Source organism: Lethenteron reissneri, chromosome 53 (genome assembly GCF_015708825.2).
Source record: "Lethenteron reissneri isolate LAM-NWPU_2019-01 chromosome 53, ASM1570882v1, whole genome shotgun sequence".
Lineage (NCBI taxonomy): Eukaryota > Metazoa > Chordata > Hyperoartia > Petromyzontiformes > Petromyzontidae > Lethenteron > Lethenteron reissneri.
This window is the reverse complement of record NC_083831.1, coordinates 9729654-9746999: the sequence shown is the minus strand read 5'-3', so window position 1 is coordinate 9746999 and position 17346 is coordinate 9729654. Positions and strand designations below refer to the sequence as shown.

The window sequence follows — 17346 nt, the reverse complement described above, 5'->3', positions numbered from 1 at the left end:
AGCAGATATCACGGAACTATTTCTAAATTTAACTCAAGTAATGTTTATTGCATGAGTTAAATCTATATTTTGAATTTTCAGTGATTGATGTTATGGGTTTATTTAATATTGGTGACCAGACTGAGATCATCATCTCGCTCCACTTGGAAACCTTGAATTCATCGCAGGACGTTGCCTGAATTCAAACCCAAGCAGTGCTGGCCAAGCGCTTTGAACCTCACCTGGCCACCTCCCTCTCACAGCACGTTACACGCTTCAAGGTCACGTTTGGTTTTTGAGACGCAGGGGAAACTTTCTACCAGACGCAAATGCAACCTAATGCTCGGAAGGTGTCACTGTGTTTAGACAACGCTGCTGCTGCTGCGCTCTCTGCCGCTGCATCCTCCTGCACGACGCCGCGGTGCTGGCGACTCACCTGCGGGCCCTCGCCCTGGTACAGCCAGCTCACCACGCTGTCCAGGAGGTTGATGTCGAGCCGCTGGCTGAAGTCGAGCAGCTGACGTGCTGTGTGGTCTCCCAACATGGTCATTATGGCCGGCATGAAGCTCGTCTACTGCATTGACAGAGAGCGCACAGAGAATCAGTACGTAAATTCAAAATATTTTTCATTCGAAACTATTTTTTTTTTATCTTACCAGGTAAGGCCCACTGAGCTTCATAGCTCTTTTTCAGAAGCAACCTGGCCATAAATGATAGCTGAACTAAGTGGCTTATCACGTGGAAATGTATTGCAGCCAAATACTCTAAACGCATGTCGATTCTAAATGTGGAGGGAAAAACCGGAGGACCCAGAGAAAAATCCACGCGACCACGGGGAGACCCTGCTAACTCCACATATACAGGAAGACCTGTATGTTGAATTTCTTTTGAACTGGACGTAGCCAACCATGCTAATCGGAGGTGCAACAGCCTAGGAAAGGCCAAGGCCCTGTTAAGATATTCGTCACTGATGTTGACCATGACAGAGAATGAAACTTGGGTCGTCGAGATGGTATTGCTGCACTGATAACCAATATACAAATGCCACCGCACAGCAAATGCACTTGTGTATAAAGACAAAGATCCCCGATACAGCCTTTAACAGACTGTTAGGGCAAGTGCTGTGAGCGAGCACTTGTGAAGGCCGGCACAGAACACAATGGGTTTAGTGGTCAGCACCACACCCGGACGCCTTTGTCTCCCCAGTGGTGATGGTTACACACCACACCAGGTACTCATTTAAGGCTGAGTCGACCTCGGGGAGGCTCAGGAACAGTTCGAACAATCGTCAGCAGTGTTGGCCATGAGCGGGAATCAAACTTGGGTTCCCGGGTTCGTAGCGCAGCGCGCTAACCGCTACACTACCGCTCCCCACATGCACTTGTGTACACGCACACACACGGGGGTGGGGGGTCATGGGTGGAGCAGTGAGGAGCGCTATTTTTGGCACCATGTTTATTGTTGCCAAGCCCATCAGGCTCCGTTGTAGACAGGAGGTACCATTTCCACCAACGTGCTTGTTGTGTGCACACAATGCGCCAACGTCCCAACCATCCGGAAGAATGACAATACAAACTGGTCAGGCCAAACCACAAGGGTGAGCCTCCCCTGGTAAATGGGGCAATTTAGTACAAATGTAACTCATCTTCTTGGTTCTTTCGGTAAAGTCACGTAGAAGGGAAATAATAACAGAATAAAAATAAAACATAATAAAATACAATTCTCACGACGTTTCGGCCACAATGCAAGCAGCCGTCCTCAGGTGAAGAACAGGTCTGTCGGAAAGACAGCGTCTATGTGACTTTACCGAAAGAACCAAGAAGATGAATCCCTGCAGCCACGAAAGCTTTAAATCGAAATATAAATGTAACGTTTCGAATTCGATGGGCATCCCCAAAACTCCCTCGTTCACCGATGGCGGCACAAAGGCAGTATTTTTGGTGAAAAAACATTTAAAAAATGAGATAATAAAGCGACTTTCCTCTTCTTGCCTCTCTTCACTGGAACAAACTTCCGCTTCCTATTAAGCAGTCACCTTCACTCACTAGTTTCCGCTCCTCACTAAAAACTCAACTTATTTTCCCTAGCTCACCCCACGACCACTTAATCTCCCCCTCATAACCGCTACCGTTACTTTTCCCTCTTCATATGCTCATTATAAGGCTATCATTTATTCCCCATTCATTCAATCCGTTCATCATCATTTACTATCAATTTCGCTTTCACCGAATTCACGCGTCACAGATGTGCCCCCATTGCTTCCCTCTCATCTAATTCAATCACCTCATCTCCCCCATTACATTCACACACGCTGTTGTTGTTGTTGTACCGTTGTTAATTCTTCGTAAAGTGCATTAATCAAATTACGTTAAGATAAGATAATATAAAAAATAAACCTTTTTAGAAACGAGTTCTGCATTACCGGAGAGCATTGTTTAATGCAAAGTAAACGCTGCTGGTATTATAAACAAGCAAAGCACATCCACGGTGCTGATATCAAAAAAAGTGAAAGTTCATTAAGACATTAGCAATAACTGTAATTAGCTGCTGTTAAGATTACTTTAATGTTGATATATTTTGCTCAAGACCGCCTCTTCCCTGAATGCCAGCAGCACCACTGGATGGTCACCTGCTGGCATTAACAACACTGAAACACTCAGGTAAAAAGTGCATACAACCTTGACAAAAAAAAACCGCTGGCTTAAAATCAACATGAGTAAAAAAAAAAGAGATCTCACTTCTGAGCTATGCAAAGGATTGAGCCAAAACTTGCACACGTGAAATAACAAAACACGTGCACGTGATTTTTGTGTGCGTGGTCATTGGTGACTGGGCTACGAGGCCCTTTGAGCTCAAAACTGCAGACAAGAACCTGTTATTGTTCTGGGTAGGAGCCTGGCATTTGATGCCAGAATCTCAGTAATGTTGGTGTGGTGCCCTCAACATGAGAATTAGGCACCCGGCGACCATGTCAGGACCTCTTTCCGTGCTCTATTTATGATTGCCCTCGTGACATACGGAACGGTGCCAGTGACATGATTATGATAAAATAAAAAATCTTTTTTTTTGGTCAATAGAAATCAACAGCGAACACTGTTTGTCAAAACATGGAAAACAAATATCGTATTTATTTCCCTTGAGCCAATATGAAACGTTTGTCGGTACTAAAGCAAAGCTAAAATTGTACTGAAATTTGACTCTCAACTCTTGAATTAAACTTTTTTTCATCTGTACACTGTACTGATTTTTCAAGTTAAATTCCCTCTCTGGGGTTAAATCAGCTCATAGTCAATCCAATCCACAACCAGTAAAAAAACGAGTACCCGAAACACACACAACGTGAAACAAATGTCTTGCTAACCCTGCATTCGCTAGAGGCGTGGACATGTGATCTCTCAGTGCACTGCGGCCCTTAGTAAGCTTAGTTGTGTTTTTTTGTGGTGGGGGGGGGGGGGACCAAGGGGTCCTTATTGAGGGGCTGCCATACCAAAGTTGACAACCACTGCTTTGTGCTCACAGCGAGCAGCTTGTACTTTTCCATACCAAGCCCACCCCTCCTCCCTCGGGAGTGGTTCTCCCTTCTGTCACTATTAATTATAATGAAGTCCTGGGCTGCCCGAGGGTGCGGGGAGGGAGAGCAGTGCGGTGAGAGAAGGGAGGGGGGGTACCGTATGAGGACTGATCCTGAAAGTAAAGTTCCTTTACCAGGGGCGCACACGTCAGTGCTTCAAAACGTGCAGCACATTAAGATGAGAGCGACAGGGCACCTCTCAAGGCTGAAACCATTTCTAGTAACACCCAACCCCTCTGCCGTTGAGTTATGGAGACCATATGACACATCAGACTCAATTACATTGTGGTAATGAGACACAGAACCAGCATGTGCGACACTGTTACACAAAATTGCATTCGTGAGTTTAATGTTTGCCATCGCTCCCAAATCAATTCACTGCTAGATGAAGTTGACGTTCTGCTTAGTTGCAACCCAGCTCGCTGCGTGAAATCCCATTCTGTCACCTCCGTGTTACAACCTGCTTCGTTGCCTCTCATGAGACATTTCTATGATAAGTTTGTCCATCGGGGTGTCACTACATTCAACACAGTTAGTACAATGCCTATCTGCTCTTTTTATTACCAGCTGATGGCTCAAACAAATCACATCGTGAACAGCTACTCGGTGGATTATTATCACATCGCAGTAACTGGAGGTGGTGGTGGCTTGGCCAGGTTTTAATCCAGCAGTGGATTGACCATGGCTGATGATGGTGGTTCAAATACTTAGAACTTTGTTCCTTCACCACGGGTGTGACTTGGATGCCTAAGTGTGGGTACTTCCACGAATTGCAAAACTATATAAAACTGAAACTCGCATTACATTCCAAAGGGTGCTTTTATGACTTTGAAACAAACTTTTTAAATTGCTCGTTATTTTGCATTTCCCTTTTGGGTTACCAACAAACCCACATTTACAGCATGGCGAATTATGGGCAACCCCCCATTATGATTAACACAGCGTGGGGAAGAAGCCTTCATCTCGCAATGGATTGTTAAGAGGACTTTACATTATTTTGTTCCTATCAATAGTGTGTACAAGAATAATACTCTTGGCCCAGAGTTCAAAAGGAGAGCCCTATAAGGTACTACACGTGAAATTTCATTGCTGGCGACAATTTTTAATGTTGTTGACAAGTTACGTTGCGTAACTATTGACTGAGGGTGGAATTTTGTTTTTAATATAAAGCAACAGCTGGTTTTACCTGGTTATGCGGGGCTATACGAGGTCACTCACGTCAACTGAAAAGCAGGAAAAAGCAACAACCTGAGTGGCAATGGCATTTGCGACTCAGGCTAATGTGTTTTATCGCTATTGTTTTTAAATAACGATGTCACGAAGAGCATTTTTTGGCAGTACATCACTGTAAACAAGCAGTTCTAAAAGAGAGCCCACGTTACTGTTTTGATTTGCCAAGTAAATGCTTCGGAGAATAACATATTAATAAAACATATTTCTTAAGAACCGCGTGAGGGAAAGCATCAACAAAAACGGCAGAGGTCACATTGAGGGGAAAATTAAATGAACAGGACAGCAGCAGCCAGTCACAGCACACCGGTGTACGAAATGTTTGGCAGGGCAGACATCAGTTAACTTGGCACTGAGCCGGTCAACTTGGAAGTCACAGTTCAATCCCCATGCCAGTTTATGGATAGTTGCGACGAAAGTGTACCACATTCCAATGCTGAGAAGTGAACATTTAGACCCTGTGACATCATTCTAAAGTGTGGGTTCATTGAGTGTTCCTTGCCAGAATTGCAAAATGTCTCCGAGTTCCTGTAAGTATTGCAAGCACTCTATAGGACACTAATTTCAATGTATGATCACCTGGGTAAAGGATAGTGTTTAAAAAAACCACAAACACTTGTGATCAATTCGATTTCCATATAAATGTAAGGCTTTTTTAGGATACATTATAGGGCTTCATATAAGTTATCTGTGCCAAAGATCCATGGTATAAAGCTCACTCAAAGTTCCCTTCTACCCACCCGCCACCATATCCACCCACCCCCGTAATACATCACCCCATACTGTGGTTCTCGAGTTCTAAATAAGCAGGCAAAGGAAAAATAGCTGCGTTGGTTCCTCTTACTTTTCCTCGACAGTGCAACTGCATTTTTACCAGATGCACATTAACATCATAACAAGAACAGGGGCTTAAGTTAATTGCTATATTTGACAAATTCACCAAATAAATGCAGTTTGACATTTTACCAATCCACAATTAGGATAAATCTAGTTTCAAGGAACACAAGAAGCACAGAACTTGCTCTTATTTAAAAGCACAAATCTGAGGATAGGGTCATCATACTGCATTCTGGCCACAATTCTTCTGGTTCAATAAAATAAACTTTCTAATACCCCCATGTCACGGTTGGCTACGTATGGTGCGAAAGAAATTCGACATATCTACATATGTACATACAAACGTCTTAGAGCCACACAGCATTACGTACGAAACATCAGGAGAGATCGTGAGAGACCGAGCGAGAGGGAAGGAAAGAAGGGAAGCAATGAAAGGGGTTCCCGAAGGCAAGGGTTTTGAAGAGGAATATGTTGAGACTTGAAAGCAACGAAACATGCTTCATATGAGCAATGGCAATGCACAATAAGTGACAGCCTGCAGGAAGGTGAGCCGAGTTAAAAGCCAAGTAGCCAATTATTGCCAGGGGGTTGTCCTCTGTATTTTAATAGCTCTAACGGGAGTCATATAGGGCAAGCGTCTCTGCAATGCCGTGGACAATGGAGCTAAAGAATGCGTTCGACAGATGTTACGCTGTTATTTTTGCACTAAAAACGAGCCTTTGTCCGGGGCACAAATAAAAAAAACGCGCAGACAAATTTTCGTTCGCGGCCGCACAACACACAAAGGGTGCAAAGTGCCACAAAGGCAAATTGCTGACGGGCCGTGGCAAAATGACCGGAGAAAAACTTTCCCCTCCCCTCTGGCCGTTGGCACTCTGGCACATGTTGGAGGGGGAGGGGGGGGGGGAGAAGTCTAGGTGAGCGAGGTAAACTCTCACGGGGCGACGACTATTTTGGTTGGCGCCTAACAATAGCCACGTCCATGCGGCAAGAGTGTACAGTCGCAGTGCGTCGCGACCTGTAAGCCGAAGGGTTATTTTAAAATGGTCCAAACGGTCCTGCCAACCACTGGCCGGCGACTAGCCGTGACCACAACTATAGCGGTCAAATGAATGCCTGCCTCTCGCGAGGAATCCTGGCCCAATGTTTGCGCAAGCCACGCTTGGCCATCACGAATGTAACGTTCATTCGATTAAAATCGCTACCAAGGCCTACTTGCTTCACAATCAGCCACAACCAATGCACTGCTGGATGAAGGCCTCCACAATTTACCTCTTGGTCTGTGACGCAACAATCCAGCTGGCAGCCCTTAACGAGCGGATTCATCGCTCCATCCCGTGATCTTGGGTGGGTTCTCTGGCAAAGTTAGTCTCGACCATTGTTGGCTGGCCCTCATCACTTATAGTGATGTGCGTTGCCCAAGTCAATTTAAATTCCTGAAGTCAACTTTCATCTCTAACTTGTTTATTCTCTAATACATTCCTGCCTCTCGGTGTAATTCCCAGCATGCACTTCCCCACGCTTCTTTGTGCACTTTACAGTTATTGTAAAATTTTCTTTGTCAATGACCACGTTTGCGATCCAGGTCACAACAGCAAATCAACAATGATTCAAATATATATACACAATTATTTCCAATTAATTACCTCGCCTGGTATACAGGAGGTCGTGGGCTCGATCCTGACCCTGATGCCTGCTGTATATTCGGAGTTTGTGTCTTTATCTCTCTGTGGTCGCTTGGATTTTTTTGCAGGTCCTTTGGTTTTTCCCTCCACATTTAGAATCAACATCACGCGTTATTTGGCTTCCTGAAGCCACTTCGTTTCGTGATCATTTGTGGTCCAAGTTCCATTCTCTGTATATGGTCAACATCTTTGACGAATATCTAAACAGGTCCTTGGCCTTTCCTAGGCCATCGCACCTCCGATTAGCAGTTTGCTACATACAGTGCAAAATAAGTTCAACATACAGGTCATCCTGTATATTTGGAGTTAGCAGGGTCTCCCCGTGGCCGCATGGATTTCTCTCTTGGGTCCTCCAGTTTTTCCCTCCACATTTACCATCAACATGCGTTTAGAGTATTTGGCTGCTGTACATTCCCACGTGATGATAAGCCACTTCGTCGAGTTGTCATCTGTGGCCAGGTCGCATCTGAAGAATAGCTACATAGCTCAATGGGCCTGACCTGGTAAAAGACAAATTTAAAGAATATATTTTTGATGCCATTGTAAATCTCACTTGCACCACAATGGTAAATAAATAGATTGAGAAATAGAATCGTAACCCAGAAGCAACAATTCACACAATCGCAGAAGGGGGTGAATCACTACTGTCAGCTATTTTTGTCCACAGGGAATTAACATCCAAGAGTTTATACCACAGCTGGGAATTACTCAAGAAATCAAAACGTAAGAACAACATCAATCACGGTTGACATCTACGATCAGGCCGAGCATTAATAGGCTGAGCCAGAATCATTACCAAGTGTTAAAATAGAGCCATAAAAATTGAACAAATCTCGACGATGGTAAGCCACACCGAGTGAATTTATAGTTTTCCGCAGTAGGACGTGCAGAAAATAGTCGGCATAAATGCTCAGGATTATTTACTTTGGCCCACTTTGGCACGTTTATAAATAGTGTGGGTGCAAGAACCCTGAACTATATCTAAACAAAACAATCTCAAAATATAGCCATGTGTTTCGACTGTTTGTGACAAACAGCCAGTAGCAAAGACAACGCGGCTAAGTGTGTGCTATTGAATGGATTCAACTGTGGATCGAATAGCCGAGTAGTCAATATACTCAACCAATTAAGGTGACACACCACTGCAAGGGTCCGATGGATTGATTCAAGCCCATGCCTGACAAAGTTCTGGATCATCACCAAGTGCATGCCGCATCCTGCACAGAGCCTGCCTGGGTAATTGATCAGTTACAAATTTAAATCCTGGTCAGGATTGAGCAGAACGCTTTATGAGAAGTCAGTGGTGGTAGTCATACACAGACAACTGGCTCCTGCCATAGAAAAGTGCAATCTACGACTATTACTATTTTTCTTTTACCAGGTAAAGCCCACTGAGCTATGCAGCTCTTTTTCAGAAGTGATAGCTCAACACAGTGGCTTATCACGTGAAAATTGATTGCAGCCAAATACTCTAAACACGTGAAGTTATTCTAAATTTGGAAGGAAAAACTGGAGGACCCGGAGAAAAATCCATGCAACCACGGGGAGAGAGAGAGACACACAATCTCCAAATATACAGCAGGTGTCAAGAGGGGTCGGGATCAAACCCACGACGTCCTGTATACCTGGCGAGGTAGTTAACATCTCGCTACCGTGGTGCCCACCATCTCCACCCCTGGCCCAGGGGTTCCCATTGAGAAGAGTGCTGCAAGAGATTCAAAGACCATATTTTCTATTTCACTTTCATGAGCTTCACTCCAGAAAGCAAATTACCCAAAGTAGTTAAATGAATGCTCGCTTTAAGGATGTGACAAGTCCAAGTCTGACATGTGTACGAGTGGTGGGTAATTTACACTATCCCGAGTCCACGATGCAGGTGAGATTACTGGAATCGCATGCAAATCATAATGAGATCAGGGGGGTCTGTTTAATTAAGAATTCACAATTTTTTTCTCTGGGGAATGTCCAGAGTGTGCCTTCTAGTAACAATCAATGGGAATCAACACTAGAATCCCATTCTTTTGAATGGAGATCCGGTAAGCACTATTGAAATTAATTATATATATCATTCCTAGGCTATAGAAAATCACCTTTTATACTCTTTGGTTCATTTGGTAAAGTCACATAGCAATCGTGATGATGATTGCTTGTGTTGCGATCGAAACGTCATGATCTATTATTTCTCTACCTACGTGCCTTTACCGAAAGAACCAAAGAATATGGATTCCTGCAGTCACAAACGCTTCAAATCAAAATCACCTTTCACTTCAATTGGGATTCTTTGACAGCCAAATAATTTGTCTCCATTAAATGAATAGCATTCTCTTGAACAATACTTGATGGTGATGCTGCGTTGCCAGTGATGCACCAGCAAAAATAAAACTTAACACATTCATCAATATAACTGCCTTAAATGGGAAAATATATTAAGAGTCAACGTTTAAGGCAATGGCCCTTATTCATTGCAAACAAAAACATTAACAATACTTAGGCTGTTATATAAACCCATTTGTTGGAATGGAGATACATAAAGGTTATTGAAATGAAATGCGATTCTTCTGACAGCCAAGGAACCATCCAGAGCATCTCCGCCCACTTCAGCGTTGATTCCTGAGTCTCCATTCTAATGGCGTTCAAGTGGCGAATTCAACAATTGCCACTAGATGGCACGTGAATCCAGTTATAGAACCAATTCATTGAAGACAATTTCTAGAGAAATTAACATCGATGAAATTGTGGGATTCAAATGTTTATTAAAGTAACCGCTCTGTACTAATGTTCATCTAAATCAGCTCAAGCCTCCCGGTGAATCACATGACATTTGTGTGCCCAAAGGTCACGTGATTGCCTCTGCCCTCTCTCCACCCTCTGTGAAAGCAGCCACTGCTGCTTTGGGTTCCATTTCTGCAGTTCGTTTTCTATCCGTTTCCTATTCTCGCTCTTCCCATTCCCCTTTTCTTTTCCCACAAATTACATATATATTTTTACTCTGCGCTGCTTCCCGTGGTGTGCCACGGGTTAAAAGAGTTGCTCGTAAGGATCAAATCAACACTTTGCGAAACTTCGGAAATTCAAAGCAATGTGAGGCCCTCGCTTAAAGCTGTCACGCAGCATTCAAATTTGGATATAGATACAGTTTATCATTGATTATCCGGCTTCAAACATTGCCCGGCAGTCCCGGGTCGATCCGGCGAAACCGCTCCAAAGGCTGTAACCAGTCCAGCAATCGGCACCATGTGCGTGACAACAAAAGTAGCGATGCTTGATTTCAAGCAGAGTACAGTGTACACTACATACAACTGAAACAATGAAAATGCTGCAAGTATATACATCACGCCGTGCAGAGTCTTCGAGATTGGAGTGATAAGTACAGTAAATAGTCACCTTTTACAGTAGGATATTTAATTGTCTATTTGTATGTTTATTTATGCAAATTCCAAAGAGTAAACAAAAAAATAAAAACATGTCCTACAAGAATGTGCAAAAATAAGATATTTTAAATAATGATGTGATCATCTGGCGCCCCTTCCCCTCCCGAAGCCGCAGGATAATCGATGATCTCCTTTAGATATATTTAAGGTGATACTTACTGCACCATACACAAAAAAGAATCATCATCCTTATCTCACGTTTGTACATCCTGCAAGACCGGCGAGCATCAACTTGGGATGCAAAAAGCATGAAACAAAACACTTCCACGGCCTACAATACATAAGCACCGTGTGGAATCATTACGCCATTGCGGCAATATGACAAAGCAGGCCTATTAAGGGTTAATTATGTGAGATCATGCGTACAAGGGTGCAACAAGGACAACATTGATGATGATGACAAAATGTATTCATACTGGAGGAATCTGATGAGCTATAAAGCTCTTTTCACAGACGGCCAGTCTCGCAGACGTCCAGTCTCGCAGATGTCCAGTCACCACTTATCCTCGTAAAATCCGTGGGGGAATTAAAGTGAAGCTAACTCAGCCACTGACATGCAAAAAACCCCAGAGCCAATGCGCGATTCATCCTTTTGATACATCATGTGAAATGTGAGCTTAATGAGTAAGACGTGTATTGGCGTGGTCACGTTTACTCCTCCATAAATAAAAGATATTGGAAAATGTGCTATCAGTGGAACCAGAATTACGATAAAAAGGTTACATGTCAATGAAATGGTTTTGTTGTTCTTTCTTAACCTGTACTGTACAACATATGTACTGTCGCAGGATGCCCATGAAATACAATCTACCAGCTTATTAGGCCCTTCTTATTGAAATAAATCAAATTTGAAATCTAAGAATGCATGGAATTAACCAAAGTACCTTTATCGTAATTTTACATCAGCATTGCTGATGTTATTTTTTCTCTGACCAAGTCGCCATTCATTTACTGTGTCCAATCTCGTCGGATCTAGACCAATTAAGGAAGGCCGCGCCTGGTTAGTGTCTGGATGGGTGACCACAACTACCGGTTCATGCCAGGTCTTGTAGGCATTTGGCATAGAGAGGGCTGTGAGATCAGGTGATGGCAGGAGAGCCATATAGGTTTGCTCCAGAGATAGATTTGGTCCATTCACTGGGTTGTATCCGTCTGTGGATTAGAACCTATCTGGGAACTTATCCTTGCAGAGTTTTAAGTGTTAACTTCGCACGCAAATGCTCATTCAAAATGTGGTCAAACAAAGCAGGATGGCTCTGCTGAATGAGTCCTGAGACTCAATGTGGCTTTCCTGGGCAAACTAATAAAAAAATACATCAAGCAATAATGGGGGTTGCTCCCTTTCCTTCAGACTGGCTGGAACAAATTATTGCTCACCTATAGGGCATCATCACATTGAATTTAATGAGTACCACTTTGTTAATATTAAACCATAAAGCCCCCTTGTGAGGTAAAAACTGTTCCCTACAGTGCTCCTAAAAACACTCCGTGCAAAGTCAAGAGTGGTCGTCATTTGGCAAGACTGCCCCCACTATGAGAATATGGAATTTCTGCTACTGCCTCAATATCCCACTGTGCATAATAACGTTTTAATGGGTTGGATGGCATAAATGTGTCGTTAACCCACCACCACCCGACACAGCCAATTAGTAAGGTTTGTCATGTAAACAAAATGTGCCAATTAGTAACTAATTCAGCCCACTAGTGTGTTGGAGCGTAAACCCGCAACATTGACAATTTGAGTATGACGTTTCGCTGGTAATTACATCCAGAATCATTGTGCGATTTTGCCCAAAGTTGCTCGATGAGAGCTTCCTGCTTCCGGTCTTAAATAGAGAAAGATTACGTCATCACTGTGAGCCTTTCAGGTGTTGTGGGCAGTGGGGGAGTTATTGTAATCTTATAACAATTGATTATGCTAATCTGGAACAGATGGGTTAATCACAGTGAATCAGTATAGGATGCCTTGACAAGGAATACAATTGGAAGAATGTCTGTGTGTCTCGCGCGTGACGTCACACCACATCGAACAGCCCCCTACATGAATAATCATGAACAGGCGACGTCTTCCAAATGGACACCCACCCCCCACATGGGGGGGGGGGGGGGGCGAGGCACCTCCTCCGCACTCCTCAGCGTAAACTTACGACCCTAACTACAAAGGCAGAACCCTCACGTGACGCCATCTCCGTAACGCTATTGAGACATAGAAGTAAAAAGGACGTCATGATGAACAAGGGATGTCACCGCGGCCTGACAAATTGCACGCGAATTGATGCAATGAATATCATGTCGCGGTCTGCTTTCCGCTTGCAAGTTTCAGATTTACTGAAATACACCCGTCGTTGGACCGGCAAAATGTTAGTTCCTTAATAATACGCTACCAAGCAGCACTAATTATTACTAGCCAAGACTAATTAATCTATTGAAATTGAGAGAAATAAAAAATAAATTTAACCGGCATTACAGCTACAGGCTTAGTGCTGATTGGAAGTGTATTATTAAGTAATTCACAATTCAAAACAAGCTGATGAAATAATCAACATTGGTTATCGCTGATCATGCTCCAGATGCAGGTCAAAGGGATCTCTTTTCCAAAAAAACACCAATCGCACTACACATCTTGATGGACAATAACACATTGCGGCAGACACCAACACTATCGTGACCTCAGGTAACCCTGTGAGAGATACCAGGCATGTCTCAATGGGGCTCACACGGGGGTGTAAAGATGAAGTGAAAACATTTAAATAAAAAAATAAGGCGTCAGTCTAACTTAATTCAAATTATCTCTTTAATGGGGTTTTTGTTATAGTCTTACGAGGAAACTAGGTGGATTCCCACAGCTATACCATATTTTATACTGGTTTTCTTAGTTACATTTTACCATACGAATCCTACAGGTACCTTCGTCTGTGTAAAAGCATTGAATGCTAAAAAGGTGATTAGGCCTGGCGCTTTGTGCAATATCAAACCATTTGTAAAATGTCAATCCAATATCAACCATGGGGGTTATCTGCCCATATCTCACCATGCTGGTGAAGAGGATCAGTTCAGATATCATTCACCACTCATAATCCATGGCTAGGAATCACAACACCGATTCCTCCCCCCTCAATTAAGGTGTAATACATATGCGCAGTTACTGCTAATGTCCTTAAACATATTAACAAGTAGAATCTATGTACGAAACAACAACGCTAATAAAACCGTAACAATATCTGCCAGATCGTGTGGCATCAGCAAGCTGTAGCTCACGATGTACACATCGTGTCTCTTGACTTTCTGTTGACAGATGTGATGCCACCATATAATTCGGGAAACTTCCAGGAGGAAAAATTGGACCGTGGAAAAGGATTTACGGATTTAGGTTAACGTATCACATTACCTTAAATGCGACTGAGTGAAACGCCTCTAATCCACAGCTCTATTATCCACAACTGCGATTAATCAGAGCCCTTGAATATATCCACACAACTTATCTCATCCACGTTCTTCCCATTATCTGTATTTTATAGTTAAGATGGGGGGGGGGGGGTATCCCCAGACGTGGCCGATTGACTGCGCTGACACCGCTGAAAATCTGGGTTAAAACTCAGGTTTCAATGCGGAAATGTGGCACAGTGGTTAAAGCATCGGGCTATGAAACTGGCAACCTGAGTTTGATTCCTGGCCATGTCTTACACCAAACCAGGTTCTCAAGGGGAGTGAATAAGATGGCCTAATTCTAGTCACCAAAAATTGCAAACACAAAACTCCCCATCGCATATAATTTTGGGGCTTTTGCTTAACGTTGCTAAATTCCAACTATGAGCATTAAAACGTTAAATATGGTTCGACTGCTAAATACCTCTCTTTCACAGAGCCTATGAGAAAGTGTGCCACTGAATGTGGATTAGTGGTCACTTGAAGAGCTTTCACAAGTTGTTATCGCCATCTCCTTCCGTGTGCCATTCTCTAACGCGGTGACGGTGAATCGTTACTGCTAGTTGTCTAAGAGAGAACAAAAACATTCTTAGTTTGGGTTTAAAGTTATGCTCAAAGATCCAGCTTGAAGATTTAAGAACGAATGAGGAACGGTGAAACTGGAGCTAGCAGCGCATTGGTCCAACCGCCCCACCCCCCCATGTCCCCTCCCTCTGTGCACGTGACACAGAAATGAATTCAAATACTGTAACACGTGCAAATTACAGCACGTTTTACACGTACAAAGTTCCCGCGTTTAGCCTTAACAGACTGTTGGGGCAAGTGCTGTTAGCGAGTAGCAGCTATTAAGGCAGGCACGGCACACGAGGGGGTGGGTGCCCAGCACCACGCCTGGCCGCCTTTGTCTCCCCAGTGGTGATATTTACACGTACAGTATACACACACAGAAAGCATGTAAATACACAGGTGCACAAAGACATCACACACATTTACTAATTTCTAACACATTCCACTTCCCACTCACATCACACATACCACAATCAAATCAAGCACAACACACAAACATTACACACGTACCACATGACGAACTACTGTACACACACTCCAGACACATTCCATACACGGATATAAACACATCATACACACATAGCCCACATTATAAACATACAACACATAAAAATAATTGAATATACTCATACATACAAACACAACACAAGCACCACACGCTTAACACCAACTAAAGAACTATAAAACACTCACATACCATTCAACACAACGCACCCACAACACATCCACAAACTTTCCATACACGCACAAATCACATACCACATACACACGCACGCAAAACACATAGCACGCAACATGAAACACCACGTTACACACCACGCATTCTAAACATGCAACGTACATAATCGCACGCACTCTTACATACAAACAAATCAAGCACAACACATACATCACACGCATGCAAGCATAAATTACACGCACTCGGGATACATCACAAACCTATATTGTATAAATCGCACATCACAACACCAGACTGTGCATCACTCAAGAACACGTTTGCGGGTTAGAACAAAAAAAAACCTCAACTGATTACACGTGTACACACGTCTTACCTGTGCACTCAACTACAGCACACAACTATTATGCATTGAACTGCTGCACAATCGATGATTGTGAACACGCGATGCTTGCAGTGTACTGTACTGCACACGTGCTCCACACGTGTCACTGTCATTGAACAAATCAAATGAGCATGGCCCAGTTGTGGTTTCATGCGTCGTCATGTGCAACATTTGATGTGTACGATGTAATAGTGTAATCATTGTGCCTTGTACGATTCGATGTGTCCTGTGATCGTTTAGGATGTGTGGTGTAGAACTTGTTTTTGGAGTGTGAGATGCTTAATGTTTTCACTTACAGTTTAGCGTCAGGATTATTAGTGGAACTCACATTACGTAAAAGTTACCGTGACGAAATTGCAATGTGAAAAATGTGGTTTTGCATTAAACTCTCCGAACATCCATACATTAAAGCCACTATCCAAGCTGCATTGTCATATCACGTGTAGGTTTTACGCGTGATATTAATGCAAATATATTACACAAGGCATATTATTTTGCGTGTACATCTATGCAGTGTATGAGATTTCAATCGTGGTAAATATTTCTGTTGGATGCGTAAGTTTGTGAAAAAAGTTCTTCCGTGCAATACACGACTCGTATAGTGTGGTTGTTGTTGAAGTAGTATAAGACGTTCATGATGCTCAACACATGTATTACATTAATGATTGGGAATGAAAGCCTCAGTGGTTCGCAAACTTTAACTAAATTCATATAAGTCCAAGTTCGATTCCCTGCCACGGTGAGTGATATCAGTCAGTCCTCCACCACCCAGCATGGTGAATTAAGGTTTAAAAAGATAAATCCACTACACTGCCTCGTGTATTATAGTAAGTGCATAGCCCTATTATCGATCCACTGCTGGATGACGTGACCATGCTTCCCCCACCTTCACCAACCGCATGTACCAGCGCGGTGAAGTATGGTCAAACAACCCCCACACAAGGCGTGCAGCCTATTGCGTAGAACATGACGTTTATAAAGATGTGCTTAGTATGACGACGATGCACAGCACTTGCACCAAAGCTCAACAAACCATTGCCAAAACAGCGACTGAAAGAATCCACTGTACTCACCACGTGAAAACTAAGAGCAAATTCAACACAAAAATCGCAGCTCAACAAACAAAACCAACCACGGACTTCGCGCCAAAAAAAAACACCCCACTTAACGACGAAATACAAAAGAGCGTTAACAACTCCGATGAGAGTGCGATAGAGTGTGAGAAGAGCGAGAGAATAAAACAAAAAATGTGCAGGTTACACGCGTGGGGAGTGCATCCAAACAGCACCTGCCCGGGTCTCTCTGACCCCCGTGTCTCTTGGTGCTTTTTGTTAACCCCTGGGTTGTTGTTGTTGTCGACCCCGTGAGCGGTGGTGAGCTCTGCTCTGCTGGTGAGGAGAGAGCCTCCTCCTCGTCTTCCCTCGTGTAAGCCAGCGTCTGTCTGTCTGTCTCTCTCTCCCCTCACGCAAGGAGGAGGAGGCGGCAACACGCGCGGCGCCACTTCTCCAACGCGGCTCGGCCCCCAGTGTGGAGGAACCGGCTCCAACCAGTTCGGACTG

The 17346-nt window shown here is 43.5% G+C and overlaps 1 protein-coding gene across 1 annotated transcript in view; it reads right to left on the bottom strand.

The window, feature by feature from the left end:
- The window catches only part of LOC133356379 (exportin-1-like), a 65767-nt gene extending 48421 nt beyond the window's left edge, over positions 1 to 17346 (bottom strand). The window contains exons 1-2 of the mRNA XM_061573858.1: positions 17076 to 17346; positions 416 to 553 (exon numbers count right to left, since the gene is read on the bottom strand). Coding sequence (XP_061429842.1) covers positions 416 to 541 — 126 coding nt within the window. The 5' untranslated portion in view covers positions 542 to 553; positions 17076 to 17346. The remainder of the gene's footprint in view (positions 1 to 415; positions 554 to 17075) is intronic.